Raw genomic sequence first — 19,688 nt, 5'->3', positions numbered from 1 at the left:
GGGAAAAACGTAGTATGTAGCGGGTCTGGTCCCATCTGTGCAGTTAGGCGCTCACTAGAGGTCTCGGGACAGATCCCCGTGGGCAAGGGGATGAATCTACAGTGGACCCTACCTGGCCGTGTGCTAAGTGCCGTCTGTGCTGTATTTCATTTGTCCTTCACAGTACGCTCATGTGCTGGCTACAGTTGCTCCAGATAGTATTATTTTAGAACTGGAAAATCCAAGATTTATTTTATTCATTTGTTTATTTTCATTTTTTTGCTACAGGGTATGTGTGCTCACAGGAGAGGGAGAGAGACAGAGAAATCGCCCTCCAGGAGGGATGGCCACACTGCAGCCCTTCTTCCTCCATTCTCCTCTTGGGATTTGGGGCATACACGCACTCACGCCCAACGTGTCTCTCAAGCCGCCAGGGCCCAGACTCAAACTGCAGAGCCGACCATGAGGGATCCAGCCACCCTAACCGCTCTGTCACCTGGCTGGTCCCAATGACACCCATTTTACCATGAAGAAATGGAGGCCTTGGGGTGTTTATACCTTGTCCAAGATCACACAGCTCGTGTGTGGTGGGCTGGGCTCCACGCCAAGGGAGTCTCACGTCCCCATTACCCTCTTATCTCCCGGACAGCACGTTTGACAGACTTCCAGATCACGTGTGTGTGTGTTTTAAATAGTCGGGGCCATGTTTTATGTGCACGTGTGCATCCGTGTCATTTTGTTTAAATGCTACATTGTCGTTCTCCCCTGATGAAGAGGGTGGAGTTAATTATGAACTCATCTCTCTAAGCATCCTATCTAGGTATGTTTTAAGGAGTTTTTTTTCTTTCTTGGATATCAGTGCATTTTTTTTTCCCCAGGGCCATCCCAGGGGAAATCTGGGAATTTGTGGCAATCCTAAGACAATGTGTCTTACTTGCAAGAAGGCATTTGGCACGAGGACAGAGCAATCGCACCCCAAAAAAATCTCGAATCTTTTGAAGCATTTTACCTTCATGCTTCTTGGTGTGTACAGGGCGAACCAAGCTTGTGAGAGACCACTCTGCAGCTTCCTGCAGCGTCATTTTACTCAGCAATCGAAAATATTTTGGGGCCGGCAGGTGGCATGGTGGTTGAGGCGCTGGACTCCCACGTGGCCGACTGTGGTTCCAATCCTGGACCCGATGGCTTGCTTTCTCACTTGGTCTCTCTCTGTCTTTCTCTCGTGAGCACATGTGTCCTAGAGAAAACTTTAAAAAAGGAATGAACCAATGAGATAAATAATTTAAAAAGAGAAAGGACAAAAGCTCATTTTTAATTAAACATGGACATAGACCAGCCTTCTAGTGGTAGCGGTTAGCTCTGTGCCTAGGAAGCCGGAGCCTTCATGGCCGACTGTGTGGTTTGAGTCCCAGACCCAGCAGCTTGAAGGACATGCTGGGTGCTTGTGTGCCCTTCTCAAGAGAAGGGATTGGAGTGGCTACGTCCCTGTCCCCACCCCCGGGTGCATGTGCCCTATGGCAAAGAAGAAAGAGAAAAAGGGCAGAGTGCAGAGCAGTGTCCGAGAGCCACGTAATTTGAAAGGAATTGAAGACAGCAATGTTTCAGCGACGTCTTGAGCTGGCGGTGCTAGGCTTCTCCGGGATAGGGGTTACTCGGCGGGGAGCTTGAGAGGCAGCTGCTCTTCGGGGCGTGGCCCTGGTGCTGACGTTCTCTCGTCGGAGCAGCAAGTCCAGGATTGTGGAGGACGCGCAAGGGCACCGTGTGAGGAGTCTAGGAAGGTGGATTTGGGTTCTGGTTCTGTGCATGCCCATTGTAGAAATAGCCTGTGTGTGGGGCCAGCAGGTGGCATGGCGGTTACTGGAGATGGACTCCCACATGGCCGACCGCGGTTCGAGTCCCAGACCTGGCAGCTTGCTTTCTCACTTTCCCTTTCTCTCTCTCGCTCTCTCTCTGATCAAAATTAAAATAAATAAATACATAAACTTAAATAAAAATAATTCTTAAAAAAAAAAAAAGAAAGAAAGAGCCTGCTTGTAAAGGGGGGCCTTTTTCACCAGTAAGATCTCAGGATTCTGTGAACTGGGATGTGCCGACCCTGAAGTAGAAGTGGAAGAGGGGAGGGCTCGGCGCCAGGAGAGGGAGGGCTTAGGAGACGCCCCGCACAGGGTCCCCGTGGGCAGCAGGTGTATGGGAAGCGCAGTCGTTCAGAAGTTACTTCGTGCCATCAGTCGTAAGCGCTCTTTGGTAGCAGGTGTACGGAGCGTGCCGGGGCTCTCCGGCGTGCTCCGTGACCCTGCGTGTGTGTTTCAGTGCAGACGGGCGTTTCGAAGGCACCAGCACGAAAACGGTGGTCAGGTACAACGGCACTGTCACCTGGACGCCGCCGGCAAACTACAAGAGCTCCTGCACCATCGACGTCACGTTTTTCCCGTTCGACCTTCAGAACTGTTCCATGAAATTCGGCTCTTGGACTTACGACGGATCCCAGGTGGACCTCGTTCTCGAGGACCAGGACGTAGACAAGAGAGACTTCTTTGACAATGGGGAGTGGGAGATCGTGAGCGCGACCGGCAGCAGAGGCAACAGGACGGACAGTTGCTGCTGGTACCCGTACGTCACCTACGCGTTTGTCATCAAGCGCCTGCCGCTCTTCTACACCCTGTTCCTCATCATCCCCTGCATCGGGCTGTCGTTCCTGACCGTACTGGTCTTCTACCTGCCCTCCCACGAAGGCGAGAAGATCTGCCTCTGCACCTCGGTCCTCGTCTCGCTGACCGTCTTCCTGCTGGTGATCGAGGAGATCATACCCTCGTCGTCCAAAGTCATACCTCTGATCGGGGAGTACCTGGTGTTCACCATGATTTTCGTCACGCTGTCCATCATGGTCACCGTCTTTGCCATCAACATTCACCACCGCTCCGCCTCCACGCACAGCGCCATGGCCCCGTGGGTGCGCAGGGTGTTTCTCCACCAGCTCCCCAAGCTGCTGTGCATGAGGGGTCACGTCGATCGGTACTTCGCGGAGACCGAGGGGAGCGCGGGTGCCGGCGGACCGCCGTCTTCTAGAAGCGCGCTGGAAGCTGCGCTCGACTCCATCCGCTACATTGCTAGACACGTCATGAAGGAGAATGACGTCCGTGAGGTCGGTGACCGGTCCCGAGGGACACCTGCTTCGGTTCTAAGTTCCGAAGGGACCGCTATCACTCGGGCGGGGTGAACAGTGTGGCCCTTAAGGCGCAGTGTAGGTTGAGGGCCAGAAACCTGGACCTGCTTTTCTAGAAAAGATCTTTACTAAACCTGGTTTCAGCCAGGGCTGGCGCGGTGGCCTCGTGGTTCAAGAGCTGCAGCCTTGGGGCCAGCGGACGGTGAGGTGGTTAAGGAGCTGGACTCAGTGGCCCGCCATGGCTTAAGTCGCGGACTCAGCGGCTTGTAAATCACGTCGGGTGTGTGTGCTTGTGTGCTCAAAATCCTGAGAGGACAACGGAGCAGGGATGGCGGCGTGAGCGTACCCATGGTGGGGTGCCTTCCCCTCTCTCCCTCTCCCTCTGTTTCTACGTCCTGTGTCTGTGCTCTCTGGCAAACGTTAAAACCATTTTGTTTCAGTTCAAGTGCCCGTGAGATGGGGCGCTGGGCCAGCCCATGGCCTGGTGAGAGAGCTGGATCCCTCATGGCCTTCCGAGTGGTTCGGGATCTAGACCTGGTCGTTCGAGAAGCAGGCCAGACACAAGTGCATTCTCACACATCCCCAAGGGAGAGAGAAACAGAAGAAGGATTGTGGCATGATGGTGCCCCATGGGGAATGCTTCCTCCCTCTCCTCTGTGTCTCTGTCTCTCTCTGCTGAGTGCACATCCCCTCCTTTTAAAAATATTACACAACTCCTACCTCTCCATTTCTCCCCTTAGCATCTTAGATGACTTTATAGAAAACTTAGTGTTAGGTCCAGCAAATGGTGTAATGGTTACATCACAGGACTCCCATGGGGTCGACCATGGTTCGAATCCTGGACCCAGCAGCTTAAAACTCATGCTGGGCACATGTGCGTGCGTACCCAAAAATCCTAAGAGGAGAATGGAGGAGGAGGGAATGTGGTGTGGCCATCCCCACTTGGGGGTGAGTTCTCGCTTTCTGTCTCTCTGGCAAGTGCATGTACCCTATAGCAAAAATCTTTCATTAAAAAAAAAGAAAAGAAAAAAAGGGAAGAAGACAATTTAGTGAATTTCAGCCCAAGGAATGGAAGTTCTGACATGTGTTTTTTGTCTCTGACATGATAAACTATTTTAATTTTTTCTTTAGTAACTTTGTTTCTGGATTCTGTGGTAATCTGTAGGCACAACTGCAGTATAATTTATCAAAAGTTATTTTATATTTTAAAGAATGAGCCTAATGCGGCCAGCAGGTGGTGTGGTGGTTAAGGCGCTGGATCCCACATAGCTGACTGTGGTTCGAGTCCTGTACCCAGTGGCTTTAAAAGGGAGGCCCGGGTGTGTGTGTGTGTGTGTGTGCGTGTGTGCATGTGTGTGTGTGTGCCCAAAATCCCAAGAGGAGAATGGAGGAGAAGGCATTGCAGTGTGGCCATACCCTCAATAGAGGGAAGATCTCCCTCTCTCTCTCTGTCTGGGAGTGGGTTTTAGCAGGAAGACCCTGTTGGGGGCCTATCTCTGTTGCTCTCATAAAACAAATAAATAAACTTTAGGGGAAAAAAATAAGTAAACATTACTGGGCAAGAAAAAGCAACAGGAATCACTTTATGGCAAGATAAAATCTGTTTTAGTTTATTATAAGATATCCAAGTAATCTATGTTAGTGTTTATTAAAACTCTATAAAAATAACCCACTTGTAATACAAGTTGCATGTAAGCAAGCACATTTTGTAGTGTTTTAGAACTCAAGGAAACTCTGTCTGGGACAGTCAGGGTCCTCTCTGTTCCTGAACGGAGTACAGGTCACTCACAGTTCGGAGGCAGCAGTTCGAGGCAGAAGCTGCTCTGGTTTCTAACTTGGTGTGTCACATGATTGTTTTGTCAAATAATTATTTATTAAAGTTTTATTGATTTATTTTTTAAAATTTGCTATAGGGCATGTGCGCTCACCAGAGCGAGAGAAAGTGAGAAAGCGAGAAAGCAAGCCACCAGGTCTGGGACTCGAACTGTGGTCAGCCTCGTGGGAGTCGAGGCCTTCACCGCCACGCCACTGCTGGCTCTCGTCCATGATTTTTTAACGATGTATGTAATGCGTTTTTATCTTTCCCAAACAGGTTGTTGAAGATTGGAAATTCATAGCTCAGGTCCTCGACCGGATGTTTCTGTGGACTTTCCTCCTGGTTTCAATCGTCGGATCTCTGGGGCTTTTCGTTCCTGTCATTTACAAGTGGGCGAACATAGTAATTCCAGTTCACGTCGGAAATGCAAATCAGTGACACTTCCGAGGGGCCGAGTGTGAATTCAGTTCCTCGGCAGACTTGCGTCTCCTGGCGCCTACAAAATTACGAGGATGTGCTTTGTATTCGATGCGCGCTCACACCTAAGTCGCTGATGTTGACTTACATTCTAGCGCGCTCCTTAGGACATCTGCCTGCGTGACTGATGGAATAGCAGTTCATCTCCTAAAAATAGCGGAATATTGTCTGAACTCCACCAGTGAAAATGTCGTGTCTGTAGCTTGGCAAGTAGTACTCATTTGTAAACAGCGAGGGTCATCTTTTAATTGTGCTGGGAAATTGCAGTTGTATTTGAAGACCGATTTTAAAAGTCTTTCTATGTTTGGTAACGGTATAGATTTTAAAATTTCCCTACCTTTACCAAATAACAGCTTCTATTTAGTATAATATACCGCTATATTAAATAAGCCAGCTACTCGATATGAATGATAATGACTTAAAGTGATAGAACTTTTCCATAACCAGGACTTTTTTTTTTTTTTTCTTAAAGACAGGGGACATGGAAGGGGTAGGTGGCAAGTACCAGCCACTCCGCAATCCTTTTTCGCCCGTTCTCCGTGCTGCCAGGATCCTGGGTGTGCATGTAGCCGGCATGTTTTCGAGTTGCTGGGACTCCAACCCCAGCTGGCCATGTGAGACCTGGCCTTGTCTGGGCAGTACCGATACCTAGCACTTTTTAGGAAATAAGAAATGAGAATTGGTAACTCTTTCAAGACTAGCTTTACTCCTTAGCCGCTTGAACTGAGTGATTATTGTATGAACTATTTTGATAGCTTACTTTCCATTCCCGTTGTAAAATCATAGACATTCTGTGGACATGCACTAACATATCTTTTTTTTTTTTTTTTAAATTATTTTAGGGACCTGCAGATGGTGTAATGGTTATGTCGCTGGACTCCCACATAGTTGATAGGGGTTCAAGTTCCAGATCCGGCAGCTTAAAACTCTTGCCAGGCACATGTGTGTGTGGCCAAAATCCCAAAAGGAGACAGGAGGAGAAGGAACTGTGGTATGGCCATCCCCCCGGGAGGATGATTTCTCACTTTCTGTCTCTGGTGAGCACATGTGCCCTATAGCAAAAATGTGTCAAAAACAGAAAAAAGAATTATTTTATTCATCATTGTTTTTTTTTTTTTTTTAATTTGACCAGAGAGAGGCAGAGAGAGAGAGAGGAAAAGTGAGAAAGCAAGCTGCCATGTCCAGGACTTGAACCGTAGTCAGACACATGGAAGTCCAGCACCTTAACCACCATGCCACCTGCTGCCCCATACTAGCTTATCTTTAACATTAATTTCAGTCATCTTGTCCACATTTCCCACAGTTAACAGAACCATCTTTCTTTTTTTTTAAAAAAATTACTTTTATTTATTATTATTATTTAATTGGCTAGAGGGCACATGTGCTCACCAGAGAGAGAGACAGAGAGGGAAAGTGAGAAAGCAAGCCGTCAGTCTGGGACTTGAACCATGGTAGTCTATGTGGAAGTTTAGCACCTTAACTGCCATGCCACCTGCTGGCCCCCAGAACCATCTTCTATGTAAATTGTGGTACCATCTCTTCATCCTTGATCTTGGAACAATGCATCGCAATTATGAGTCCCATTTTTTTTTTTTTGAGAGGTTTTTGCTATAGGGCGTGTGCGCTCGACAGACAGAGAGAGACAGAGAGACAGAAAGCGAGAAATCACCCCCGGGAGGATGGCCACGCCGCAATCCCTTCTCCTCCATTCTCCTCTCAGGATCTTGGGCATGCATGCACACGCGCCCCGCGTGAGTTTTAAGCCACCAGGTCCGTGACACGAACTGCGGTCGACTACGTGGGAGTCCAGCGACATAGCCATTACGCTAACTGCTGGTCCCATGAGTCCCATTTTAAATTGTATTTATTTCTCTTACTTTAAAAAAAAATTTAAAGAATTATTTTATTGTTTTTATTGAACTTTTATTTATTTGCTTATTTATTTATTTATTTATATTTAACCAGAGAGGGACAGAGATAGAGTGAGAAAGAGAAAGAAAAAGAAGGGGGAGGAGTGAGAAAGCAAGCCGCCAGGTCTGGGACTTGAACCACAGTCAGCCATTGAGAGTCCAGAGCCTCTAACCACCACGCCACCTGCTGGCCCTGAGTCCCATTTTAAAAAAATTTAAAAAGCTATTTATTTATTTAATTCCATTAAAAGTATTATTGTTATTTTAAAATTTGACCTGAGAGAGAGAAAAATTAAAAGTGAGAAAGCAAGCCACTGGGGTCCAGGACTCAAACCAGGTCAACTATGTGGGAGCCCAGCACCTTAACCACCATGCCACCCGCTGGCCTCATGTGAGTCCCATTTTAAACATGGAGCTATGGCTAAATCATTCTGTGAGAAAACCGTCTTCTAAAAGTAGCGATGGCACCGTAATTTAGTGTCAGCGTCCCGTTCTGTACCTGCAATGCTTCCGTTTTCTCTCATTCCAGCCATTATTACAAGAACAGAATCTTAGACTTGCAAGGGTCTTTAGACATCATGTAATATAGTCTATATTCAGTGCAGTAGAACGTGTCGCAGGTAAAACTGTTACATTTCATCTCTAGAAATGTCCCTGATTCAGCTATGACCAGGCAGAAACGCCAATAGAAAGCTCGCGTGTGATCTAGGACTCTTGGCTGTTGAGCTAACAAACGCCTTATTTATTTATAGGCAGTAACCCATCTAAGTTCAGGTCACCACTCTTTGGAAGGCAGAGGGGACCTTGTCTAATTCGCATTTTATTGTAGGCAGGTGTTTAATGCCGTTTCATGAGTCAAAGTCCGGTTTGACGAATTTGAGTCACCTGTTAGTTTATCTTGGCTTACCTCTATCCCCAATCCCTCTTAGATGCCCAGTACTGTTCCCTTTTTATATAGAAATAAATTTTATAGAACTCTTCCTTTGGGCTTATTGAAACATGAGTCACCGTGCGCTGAGATTCTGGCAGTTTTATTTTTGCAGAGGAAGAACATCACGGCACCCCGCGAGAAGGTTCGAATCGGCTCTGAGTCAGCATCTCTGCCGGTGGTCGGGCCGTCTCAGAAGGCCGGTGTGTGATACTCTTCCCTAACCGTCTGTCTAAAGCAGTGCTTCGCAACTGTGGGCAGTTCTGCCTCTGAGGGGACATTTTCCGTTGTCAAAACCAGTGAGAAGGGGGAGGGGGTATTCTATTGGCCTCTGCTGGGTAGGTGCTGAAAACCCCATGGTGCATAGGACACCCCGCCCCGGCCCAGCACCTGCTAATCCAGCCCCACGTGGTGTAATACCAAGGCTGAGAAACACCATCCTGACGGTGCATACTACGGTCTAAGTACCTGTGTCCCTCTCCCCCAGTTCATGTATCTGAACCTCATCTCCAGCATAATCGTATTAGAAGGAGGGCCTTTGAGAGGTAACAAGGAGCCCCGTAAGAGTGACACCTGAAGCCAGCAGCCCTTCGGCCACGCGACCACCCAGGAAGGGCACACCCTGTGAGGAAGAGGCTCTCCAGACACCAGACCTGCTGGCACCTTGATCCTGGGCCTCTCAAACTGTAAGATGGCGATTTCTGTTGTTTCTAAGCCACTTAGTTCCTGGTCTTTTGTTACAGCAGCCTACGTAGACTAAGACGTTCACCAACGGTGAGTGAGCGCCTTGGCGTCATTTCTTACGGCACGATCGTTTATAATTAGCAAGGTAAAGAGTTGAGGCTCTCCGGCATGGAGGCATAGCCCTTAGACTCTGGAAGAACACCACGGGACAAGAAATGCATGTAACAAGTGTAGCGGGGGTGTTGCTGGAACAGTGTCAGCTTCAGGCGATTACGGGCTACATTAGGGAAGCCGTCGGGCCGCGGTGAGAGTGAACACGTTTTCTGTCCAGGCGCGCCTCCGCAACCGAACAGGGAGAACAGTTTTACGTGTTCCATAGCGCAGCCTGTTACTCCCAACAGTAGAAGAATTAAAAGTTGATGTTTCTTTACCCAGAAGGCTAGTTAAATGCTCATTTACCTAGAATAAATGCCCTTGATGTTTTTCTTGCATGATTCTTCTGACAAAACTCAAGACAACTAGAAAACAAGTAAACCTTGACATGCCAACACGAAGCTGGTACCTGACAAGAAGTAGGTTACTATTAAGGAACAGCACCCCCCGCACACACGTCAGCCCCGGAGGCCCACATACGGTGGGGTCCCTAGGCATCATCCCTCGCCATCAGGGGTTGCAGGAACAACCCCGCTGTCCCTAAGATGCACACCAGGATGAAAACCCACAGGAAAATACGATCGATTACCATGGCGATGTACTTCCAGTCATCTTGAATCTGAAAAACAAAAATGAAAGTGGAATAAGAAAGACAGAAAGGGGGAAAACAAAGCAAATGTTTTCTACGACTTCCAAAAGTTCGTAGAAAAATGGAATCGACACGCGTTTAGGCAGGTCACGCCAGGGTCCTGCGGGGCTGGAAGCCATATGGTGATTGAGGTTCATCCAGAAAACCACAGAACACCCGAGACTCTGAGGTGCTAGAGGGCTGGGGAGAGCGGATTGCAGTGTGTTGCGGCCCTGTCCATCATGTGCACGTGCGGTCATGAGAGTATCAGCTTATTTATTTATTTTTTAAGAATTATTTTACTTAACTTTCTTCCTTCCTTCCTTTCTCTCTCTCTCTCTCTCTCTCTCTCTCTCTCTCTCTCTCTTTCTTTCTTTCTTAATTTGATCAGAGAGGGACAGAGTGAGAGCAAGCTGCAAGAGAGAAAGAGAAATGAGAAAGCAAGCCACCAGGTCTGGGACTTGAACTGCGGTCAGCCATGTGGGAGTCCAGCATCCTTAACCACCAGGCCACCTGCCGGCCCCTAGTATCAATTTATTTTAATGCCAAAGAAAAAAGGAAAAACTGACATCCATGCAGTGTTTTTCCTAATATGCATTTCCATAACCTTTTAGAAGATCCCCCTCATACATTTTCAATATCAAATACGTAATAAACAAGTAACCATTTTCTGCCCAATATGGGAGAAACCTATTTTCTTTTTTTTTTCTGATTTATGGAGGCTGAGGAAGTCTACCATTTTCAAGTTCTTCTTTATGCCGGAGAGAAATGGGTATAAAATATTGGCCATATTAGCTATTTCAACTCAGAAATTTCTTACTGTCTCCATAGCCTGGTGTTTTCTACATCGAATTCCAATTTTATAATGTTAGTGAGGCCAGTTATTTGACTCATGCCTTCCTAGGAGGGTTCTGGGCCTTAGACCGGCCAGTACAGGTCCCATGTCACTCCCCATTGTTTCAAATACAGTTTGAGAAGCTAACTTCATCTTCACATCTGTTCCCGAAACAAAGCGCGTGGGGCAAGCGCAGCATGGTCCTCTCTCTCCCCCACTGTCCCCTCCGTGATGTCCAGTTGGCCACATGCCATGTTGCATGGCAAGGCAGTGTGGACTACCGCACGGCTGCAGGACAGGCTGACCGTCAGGGGTCACTGCTGACCGTAAGGGGGCAGATGGAGGAAGGAGCGAAGCTAATTGTGGACAATTGGGCTTCAATTTGGGCTCGGACGAGGAAGGAGCATTGTAAGGTCATTATCCTCCTAGACGATTCAGAAGGCAGAGAAACCGTAATTGAATCGAGGAAGAGAGAGGCCATGAATCAACTGATCTTGAAGCAATAATCACATAATGAAGAGGCAGCATGTAATTTAGTAATTTAATTAAGTACACTGAAATGGGGCTGGGAGACAGAGAGATTTTATTTCACCGTTATGGTGACTCTAAGAAGTCAGAGGTAAAATGAGCATGATAATGCCCTGTTTGTTTGCCATGAGGTGCTTGATTTGAATAGCTAAGACTGGTTTCCAAGGGCTTCCAATACACCATAGCCGGTGTGATCCCTGCCTGTCCCCACCAGCTACACCTAAGGCTCCGGGACACGGGTGGGGATGAGAGGTGGGAGACACATTGCGACTGTAGTTCCAGCTCCGTTTCCCGGGTGTGTGAGGATCTGGATCCCGTTCCCTCATCCATAAGATGAGGATGAATAAGCGCTTACTACAGGGTTGTTTAAGCACAGGGTCCTAATGAATTATAGTATCTGCTGATACTTATGTCAGTTTTGCATGACCCTTATCTAAGTATAAATCGGTTTCTGATAGCAGTTACCATGGGTGGGTATGGTTTTGTTAGAAGTTTATTAACTGGGGCTAGCAGGCGGCGTGGTGGTTAAGGTTTTGGATCCCCACATGGCCAACCATGGTTCAAATCCTGGACCCTGTGGCTGGTAAATCACACTGGGCACATGTGTGTGCGTGCCCGAAATCCGTGGAGGAAAATGAGGGGGAAAGGATCATGGCCTGTCCATCCTCCCTGGGGGGTGATTTCTCACTTTCCCTCTCTCTGTCTCCCTCTGGTGAGCACATGCACGCTATGGCAAAAACCTTAAAAGTTTTTTCTACTTAGAGACAGGTACTTTCAACAGGGTCTCGGGGCAGTCCTTCCCTCGGCCTTCCCAGCCAACCAAGGTTGCGGGTGTGCACCTGGTGTGGCATAGGTGCTGAGGAAGCCCAGAGGGGAACGTGAGCGGGTGGGGTTTGAGATACAGAGACTGAGACACGCAGGAGGCTGGTCGAGACAGTAAAGGGGACTTGAGTAGGGGTCTAAATCAGTTAGAAAGTGCTCCCAGAAAAATACAAATAGCACGTGCAATTTTCATGTATTCTATTTATAAAGAATTCAATCTTGCCAACATATAGCAAGAAAAAAAAAAAAGAAAGAAAGAAAAGGAAGTGGAGAGGCCAGATGGCACAGCGATGAAACGCAGTGACCCCTGAGGCTGGCCCGTGCGGGCAGGATCCAAGCTCATGTCCAGAGACGTCCCTGAGTACTCTGAGCACGCACCTGCCGTGACCTGGCGCTAGCTGAGGCTGCTGTGGATGGCGTCATCAAGACCCTGTTGGGAGGGGGTCTCTATTTTTCTCTGTCTCTCACTCTCGTGAAATAAGACGGCAGAAATGTAACCAGATAAGACAGTGATGACAACACATGTAAAATAATAACTCATCACACGAAGGTCAGGCTCTGATTGGAGGGGATGAAACTGCACACACGTCAATCAAGCAGAGCAAGCACATTCCAGATGGTTAGTGCCACCCACCGAGCCGCGCTCTGTGCCCTCCTGCAGGGCCTAGGAAGCAGCGTGTCCAGTGAGCCAGCCACAGAGGGGTCGGCGTCAGAGCGACCATCCATAGAGTGCTCCCGCGGGACCCTGCGGTCCCCAATTCATTTCTAATCTGGTAACCCAGCCCTAGCCCCAGCTCTGAGCTCGAGTGTTATTAAACTCCTCACTAACAAGACCACAGGTGGGGGTTAGCAGGTGGCATGGTGGTTAAGGTGCCAGACTCCCCCACGGCCAACCATGGTTCAACTCTCAGACCTGGTGGCTTGCTTTCTCTCTGTCTCTCTCTCGTCTCTCTCTCTGGTGAGCACATGTGTCCTATAGGAAAATTTAAAAAGTAATAAATAAATAAAGACCAAGGGCAAGCATGGGATGACCAACGTGAACAACTTAAAAAGAGAACAGCCAGGGCAGGTGGACACTAGGACACCCCTGTCCCCAAAGGCCTGGTGAGCGTACCCAGGGATGGTCATTCACAGGCTCCCACACCCACAGCAGTTGGTACTGTGAAAATAACCTGAATTTTAGGCTATTTTCAGTTAAAACAGGAAATTAAAATTTCTGGAAAAAAAAAGGGGGGGGGTGTAAACAGAGTACCCGTCACTCAGTAAGAGGTAAAGGCTCCTCAGAATGGTCTGTTTTCTCTAAGTACTGAGAGGGCATCTTTATTTTCACACATGCTATCTTCTCAGGTGGTAATCTAGTGGCCAGATTTCCACTTTGTGGAAAAAAAAAAAAAGTGGGGGCATTGAGCACTGGCCCGAGGTGGGCACTGGCTGCCCTTTGAGATGACCTTGCGTCACAAGTTTGCCACAAGCCCTACTACTCCCTATTGCTGACCTCAGGTCCTTTCACTAATCTACCTGCCTTGTATTTAGGCTTGAGAGGTTCCTTAGTTTTTGTTTGTTTCTTTGTGATTTGTTTTTATTTGTTTTTAAAGACAGGGTCTTGCTGTGTTGTGCAGAGTGGCTTTGCAATTCTGTCTCAGCCTCCTGAGTAGCTGGGACCATAGGCATGGGCATTCATGCTGGGTTTGTGACTTCCCTTTTAATTTTTTTCCCCCACACAAACAAAGAAAAGATTCTTGGAACCTTCTGAAACTCTTAACACCTTGAATGGTGCTATAGTTTGCACACGTTCCTCAACAATCCATGTGTTGGAAACTTGATCCCTCTGCCCTCGTGAACACATGAATCAATTCTTGGATTAGCCTGTCATCTTGGGAGTGGGCCGGTTAACCCCAGGGTGGGCTCGTAACGCGAGCTGCCTTCTTGTGCACTTTTCCGCCCTCCACTTTGCCTTCACAGGATGAGCCACACCCTGGGACTGCCCAGTCTCAAGAACTGGAGTTGAAGAAATGACACTTTATAAATACCCAGTCTGTGCCATTCAGTTACAGTAACTGTGGAGAGTGCTTTAAGACATAAGGTGTCTAGTAAACCAATTCTGGAATAGAGGAAATTTCTTTTTCTTTTTTTTTTTTTGGAGAGGTTTTTTTTTTTTTTTGCTTTAGGGGGCATGCACTCGCCAGACAGATGCTATAGGGTGCATGCACTCGCCAGACAGAGAGAGAGGGACAGAGAGTGAGAAATCACCCCCCACAAGGGGGGGATGGCCACGCCATAATCCCTTCTCCTCCATTCTCTTCTCGGGATCTTGGGCAGTCACACACACACACCTGGCACAAGCCACCGGGTCTGGGACTCGAACCACAGTCAGCTACATGGGAGTCCAGCGACATAGCCATTATGCCAACTGCTGGTCCCAGAATAGAGGTAATTTCTAATAGCCTGGCAAAGGCAAGAATGTGAGTACTTAGATCTCAGTCTTTAATAATTAAAACTAATAATGATTCCTTTAACTGTGATAAAGGGAGGGTGAAGCACGTCTGCAGAAGTTCAGCTGAGACAACAAGGGTGTTTCACCGATCGTGTACTTCATGTCTGATGCAATAGTACCTGACTTTTTAGCCAAATGACGGCTCAGCTGGAGGTCTGGACCGTGAATGTCACAAGAGGTGCTCACAGTTGCACAGAGGGGTGGGGAGAGGAGGTGAGGGCAGGGGTGGCTCGCTCCCTCCTGTCACACCTACTTTGGTATGCCATCCACCGCTGAGTAAGAGGCCCCAGACGCTTCCCCCACGACATTAATTACCTACAGCGCATCCGGAGCTGAGAGGATCTGCTCTTCGCTAATAAACAGCTATGGTAGAGCCCGTTAATTTTACAGTCGATTTTCTTATGAAATGATTGGGCATGATCCCGGTAGCCTCAGAGGTCTACAGAGGGTCACGGAGTGGCCTGGCACCTGACATCATTGGGTATAAGCCTTGCCCATTCTTACTAACAGGCCTCAGTTCTAGCATCAGACTTCCGGGGAAAAAACGAAGTTATCCAGTGGCCAGTAGACATATTAAAAAAGAGCTCTGGGCCAGCCTGGTGGTGAAGGGGGATGGATTCCCCATGGCCAAGCACAGTTTTGAGTCATGGACCCGGCGGCTTGAAAAGCACCGTGAGCACATGTGTGTGTGCCCACAATACTGACAGGAAGGGCGGTTGGAGGAAAAGGGAGTGTGGCATGACCACACCACGTGGAAGTTCTTATGTTCTCTCTCTCTCTGGTGAGTGCACGTGCCCTTTGGTAAATTAAAAAAGAAAAAAGCGGTAAGGAGACCTCAAAGACATCGTGTTGACGAAGTCAGACGGGAGTGTATACTGTGCAACTCCATCTTTATGACGTTGAAGAGCAAGTCGAACTGGTCACTGTGCAGGAGGGCAGGGCAGTGGGTACCAACCACGGAGGCGTGCTGACGAGGAGAGGGCATTGGGGCGCTTCCTGAGGCGCTGGGGGAGTTCTGTAGCCTCCCCCAGATCATGGTTACATGGATGTATAGGTAGTGGCATTATTTTCCTGTTTAATTTTGCTGGAGGGTGTGTGCGCTCACTGGAGAAAGACAGAGAGGGAGAAAGCAGCCCCGTGGGCCACAATCCATTTCCCTCCATTTCTCCATCCTTTCAGGATTTGGGGCACAAATGCACACATGCCCAGTGTGTCGTCTGGCCTCCAGAACTGGGATTTGAGCTGTGTAGTCAGCCATGTGGGATCCAGCTCCCTTAAAACACCAGGCCCCAGTGCTGGCCCCATAACATAAAATTCATTGATCGTACACGCCACGTAAATTATATCTCCGTGGGGAAAACACACTTAATAGAAAGTGAAAATGAAAACGTAACCTCGGCTGATCCACACTAAGTGGGGTCATCTGGCCTCATGGCCTTCTCTACTCTAGGGCAATCCCTCTTGGCATCGAGTGTGTGAATGGCCCAGCCTGCCGGGTAGCCTGGTGGCAACTTCAGGGCACCATACACTCCCAAGTTTTCGCATCCCTTTTACAGGTGGAAGACGTGCTGGCCGAGGTGAAGGAACGCCCACTGCCAAGGCTCGAACACAGGCCTCTGACTGCTGAGTCGAACTTCTAAACCTGCAGCCTAGACCCCGCGCCTCCAGGAGCCCCTAAATGTTCGCCGAGAGAACGAACCACCGAGGTCGTCGCACCCGTACCCTTACCTCCTTGGCTTCATTTTGAGCTCTCATGTTTTCAGCAATGTACTTGACGCTCTGGATGGCTTCCTTCATCTCCGGCGACAGAGCGGAGAGGGACAGCACAGCGTCCACAGACTCGGAGCTGGAGCTCCTCGCGAGGTTGGCACTGAAGTTGGAGACCTTCACCCTGCGGTGGTGGCAGTAGCCGCACACCCCGTCCCGGCACGGGTAGCCTTCCTGGCAGCCTTTGGACTCGGTGCGGCCGAAGCAGTTGAGATTGGCGAGCTCGGCGCCGGACAAGGGCCTGGGCGTCTGGCCGCTGCCCTCGCTGCCTGCCGGCCTGGTCATGAACATGACCCTGGGCAGCAAGTTCAGGAACACGGCCTTCACCCAGGCAGGCATGGTGTGCGTGGTGGGCGTGCGGTAGTGCACATTCAGCACGAAGACGGTGATGACGATGGACAGGGTCACGAAGATCATGGTGAACAGCAGGTACTCGCCGATGAGCGGGATGACCAGCGAGGTGGACGGGATGGTCTCGGTGATCACCAGCAGGAAGACCGTGAGCGAGAGCAGCACGGAGATGCAGAGGGTGACCTTCTCGCCGCAGTCGGAGGGCAGGTAGAAGACCAGCACGGTGAGGAAGGAGATGAGCAGGCAGGGGATGATGAGGTTGATGGTGTAGAAGAGCGGCAGGCGCCGGATGTACAGCGAGTACGTGATGTCCGTGTAGATCTCCTCGCAGCAGTTGTACTTGATGTCGTGCTTGTAGCCCGGCGCCTTGATGATGGCCCACTCGCCGCTCTCCCAGTAGTCCTTGAGGTTCATGGAGGAGCCGATGAGCACCAGGTCGATCTTGGCCTTGTCGTAGGACCAGGAGCCGAACTTCATGGTGCAGTTTTGGTAGTCGAAGGGGAAGTAGGTCACGTCGATTTTGCAGGAGCTCTTAAAGATGGCCGGCGGGATCCACGTCACTTCCCCCGTGTACTTGAGTAAGGCTTTGGTCTTGTCGTCCACCTGGAAGTCCCCAACAGCACTGCGGAGACAGGGGGCGTGACAACGCATGTCACCCAGTCGGCTTCTCAGGCCACCAGCAGGTAAAGGGCACCGACACGTGTAAAAGTGGGTCGTGAGGGCAGAGATTGCTGTAAGAGGTCGTCCGGTTCGCTGCCCCATTTCCCAGGGGGCACCGAGGCTCACCTGGCCCCCACACCCTCCGGGGCATGTCACTGCTTCATTCCCCAACACACAGCTCAGGCCTGCGATTTACAGACACCCAAACACCAGAACAAGACTTTCCCCGCCTGGACCTAAAGAAACGGGATGACAATCGTCATCCTGCAGCCAGGTGTCCAGGCAGCCTTCGGGGACATGTGCCACCCCTGTTCTGTGGTGCAGGCCTTGTCAGCGTCTCCCTTCTTGGTCTCCACTAGGCATCCGGTGTGTATGTGAAACCAGAGTGCGGAGCTGGGAGGGGCCACGGCGTCCCCCCACCATCTCTCCTTCCCTTCAGCTCTGCACATGGTGGCTCTTAATTTTTTAATTTTATTTGCTATAGGGTATGTGCACTAACCAAGAGAAACACACAGCTAGAGAGAGAGAGAGAGCGCGCGTGTGAGAGAGCACCGCCGCGGTGGGTGGCCATGGCACAGTCCCTTCTCCGTTTCTCTTGGGGTCTTGGGCATGCATGTACACACACCTGGCGTGTTTCCAGGACTTGAAACACGCAGCCACATGTGGGATCCAGCCACCTTAGCCTTGCCCCGCTGGCCCCACACCTGACTGCTTTTAAACAGAAACACATTTTCCTTAGAATAGTCTGGCCGTGCAGCAGCAGGTCGGGGCTGACTCAGCACCGTGTTATGCGTTTGGCGTTCCATCTGCAGTGGTCAGATGGGTCACCTGAGAGCCGGGCCGGCCCTCGGAGCAGCGGCCCTGCCCAGCCAAGGCTCTTGACAGGCCCTCAGGCCAGCCCTGCTGGCTTTCTCGGCAGTCTCATTGTGAAGGCATTCATGAAGAGCTCAAAGTACCCAACCCAAGCGTCGAGGAGCGCTGGCACGGGTGCTGTTGGACAGGAGCCCGTCCAGGGAGACCAAGGCTATGTCCTGGCACCGTCCTCTGCAGCCTCTCGCCCGCCCTTCCACATGTGCCTCAGACAAATAGGACAATCTTTTTTAAGAGAGAGATTGCAGCTATAAGGTGCACAGGCTCACCAGAGAGACAGAAAGCAAGAAATCACCCCCAGGGGGAATGGCCACGCCACCATCCCTTCTCCATTCTCCTCTCAGGATTTTGGGCACACACGCACACATACCCAACCTGAGTTTTAAGTCGCCAGGTCCAGGACTCGAACCACAGTCGACTACATGGGAGTCCAGCAGCGTAACCATCACGCCATCTGCTGGTCCCCCAGGACAATCACTTTTAATGAAGGATTACTGTCCAAGACACTGCCTGCCTTACTCCGGTGGGTTGCTTTGCCGCCAGGGGGACCTGCTGGGTTTGCGCGTTTCAGCCCCACTTCACTCCTGCTGTGTCCTCAGTTTCCCTCAAGGGGTCATTCTAGCTCCTGGCTCCAGGAAGAAGGGAGGGGTGGGAGAGGGACCTGCCAGCTGTCATATGGCACAGCACCGGCTACATGGCGGGCGTGTGGTGGTAGATATTTGTTGACCAAATGAATGATCAGAAATAAATGAAGATCTCACCTCTACAGGGTGCTGAGAGCTGGCAGGCAGCAAGCGACAGCAGAGGCAGGAGGGTTCTGAGCCAGCGAACTGCTGGGCTTCGTGAACGAACTAACACGGAGAAGGTGAGTGCGAATGGCCGGCTGGGGCATCGCTACCGCAGGGGCAGAGCGGGAACGTAGTGGGCTGAAGTGGGCGAGTGGTCTGAGAAACCACAGTGTAGGCTTTTACAATCTGCTGCACAGCACAGTGGTTACGGGGGCCAGACCCCAGACCCCACATGGCTGACCTAGTTCCTGCAGCCCAAAAAGCCATACCGGGCCTGCGTGTGTGCCCCAAATCCAGGCAGGATGGAGAAATGGAGAAGGGATTGTGGTGTGACCATGCCCCATTGGAGGATGCTTTCTCACCAGCTTTCTGCTTTAAAAGCACAAAGAGAGGCTTTTAAAAACTGGCAGGAAGATGTGTGGCCAGTTCCGGAAGAGACTTGAAGTGGCCACTGGGAAGGACTGGCCTGAGAGTGGTTCCCTGGGGGTACGGACTATCCGCTCCTTTTCCATCCTCTACCCAATGCTTCTCAAATGCTGCTGGGACTCAGCCACCCGGACTGGCCGGGATCACTGGGCCCAGGGCGCTTGCCCAGCTCTGCACGTGGCCACTCCACTTTGCCTGCTATGGGGCTGTCTATCTTCTCCCCAGGCTCAGAGCCTTTCTCAATGGGAGGATATGGGGTACGCTCGGGCAGTGGGCCCACTGCCTGATGGTAGGGCTGCAGGCTTGTTCTGGGGAGGGCCCAGAACAGAGAGAGATGGGCTGTGGCTGTCTAGTGGAGCCCCACAGCTACAGCCAGTCGCTGAACCCACTCCGAGCCTGCCTCCGCCAC

The 19,688-nt window shown here is 50.2% G+C and overlaps 2 protein-coding genes across 2 annotated transcripts in view; one reads left to right on the top strand and one right to left on the bottom strand.

Moving 5' to 3' along the window:
• The window catches only part of CHRNA5 (cholinergic receptor nicotinic alpha 5 subunit), a 14,127-nt gene extending 7,882 nt beyond the window's left edge, over window positions 1-6,245 (top strand). Inside the window, exons 5-6 of the mRNA XM_027769232.1 lie at window positions 2,290-3,121; window positions 5,235-6,245. Of these exons, the coding sequence (XP_027625033.1) occupies window positions 2,290-3,121; window positions 5,235-5,396 (994 nt within the window). The 3' untranslated portion in view covers window positions 5,397-6,245. The remainder of the gene's footprint in view (window positions 1-2,289; window positions 3,122-5,234) is intronic.
• Window positions 6,246-7,665: 1,420 nt separating this feature from the next.
• The window catches only part of CHRNA3 (cholinergic receptor nicotinic alpha 3 subunit), a 16,484-nt gene continuing 4,461 nt past the window's right edge, over window positions 7,666-19,688 (bottom strand). Inside the window, exons 4-5 of the mRNA XM_014584858.2 lie at window positions 16,146-17,157; window positions 7,666-9,729 (exon numbers count right to left, since the gene is read on the bottom strand). Coding sequence (XP_014440344.2) covers window positions 9,601-9,729; window positions 16,146-17,157 — 1,141 coding nt within the window. The 3' untranslated portion in view covers window positions 7,666-9,600. The remainder of the gene's footprint in view (window positions 9,730-16,145; window positions 17,158-19,688) is intronic.

The sequence above is a fragment of the Tupaia chinensis genome, unplaced genomic scaffold (assembly GCF_000334495.1).
Source record: "Tupaia chinensis unplaced genomic scaffold, TupChi_1.0 Scaffold000078_1, whole genome shotgun sequence".
Classification (NCBI taxonomy): Eukaryota; Metazoa; Chordata; class Mammalia; order Scandentia; family Tupaiidae; genus Tupaia; species Tupaia belangeri.
The sequence above is the reverse complement of the archived record's forward strand: the minus strand, read 5'-3'. Positions and strand labels throughout refer to the sequence as shown.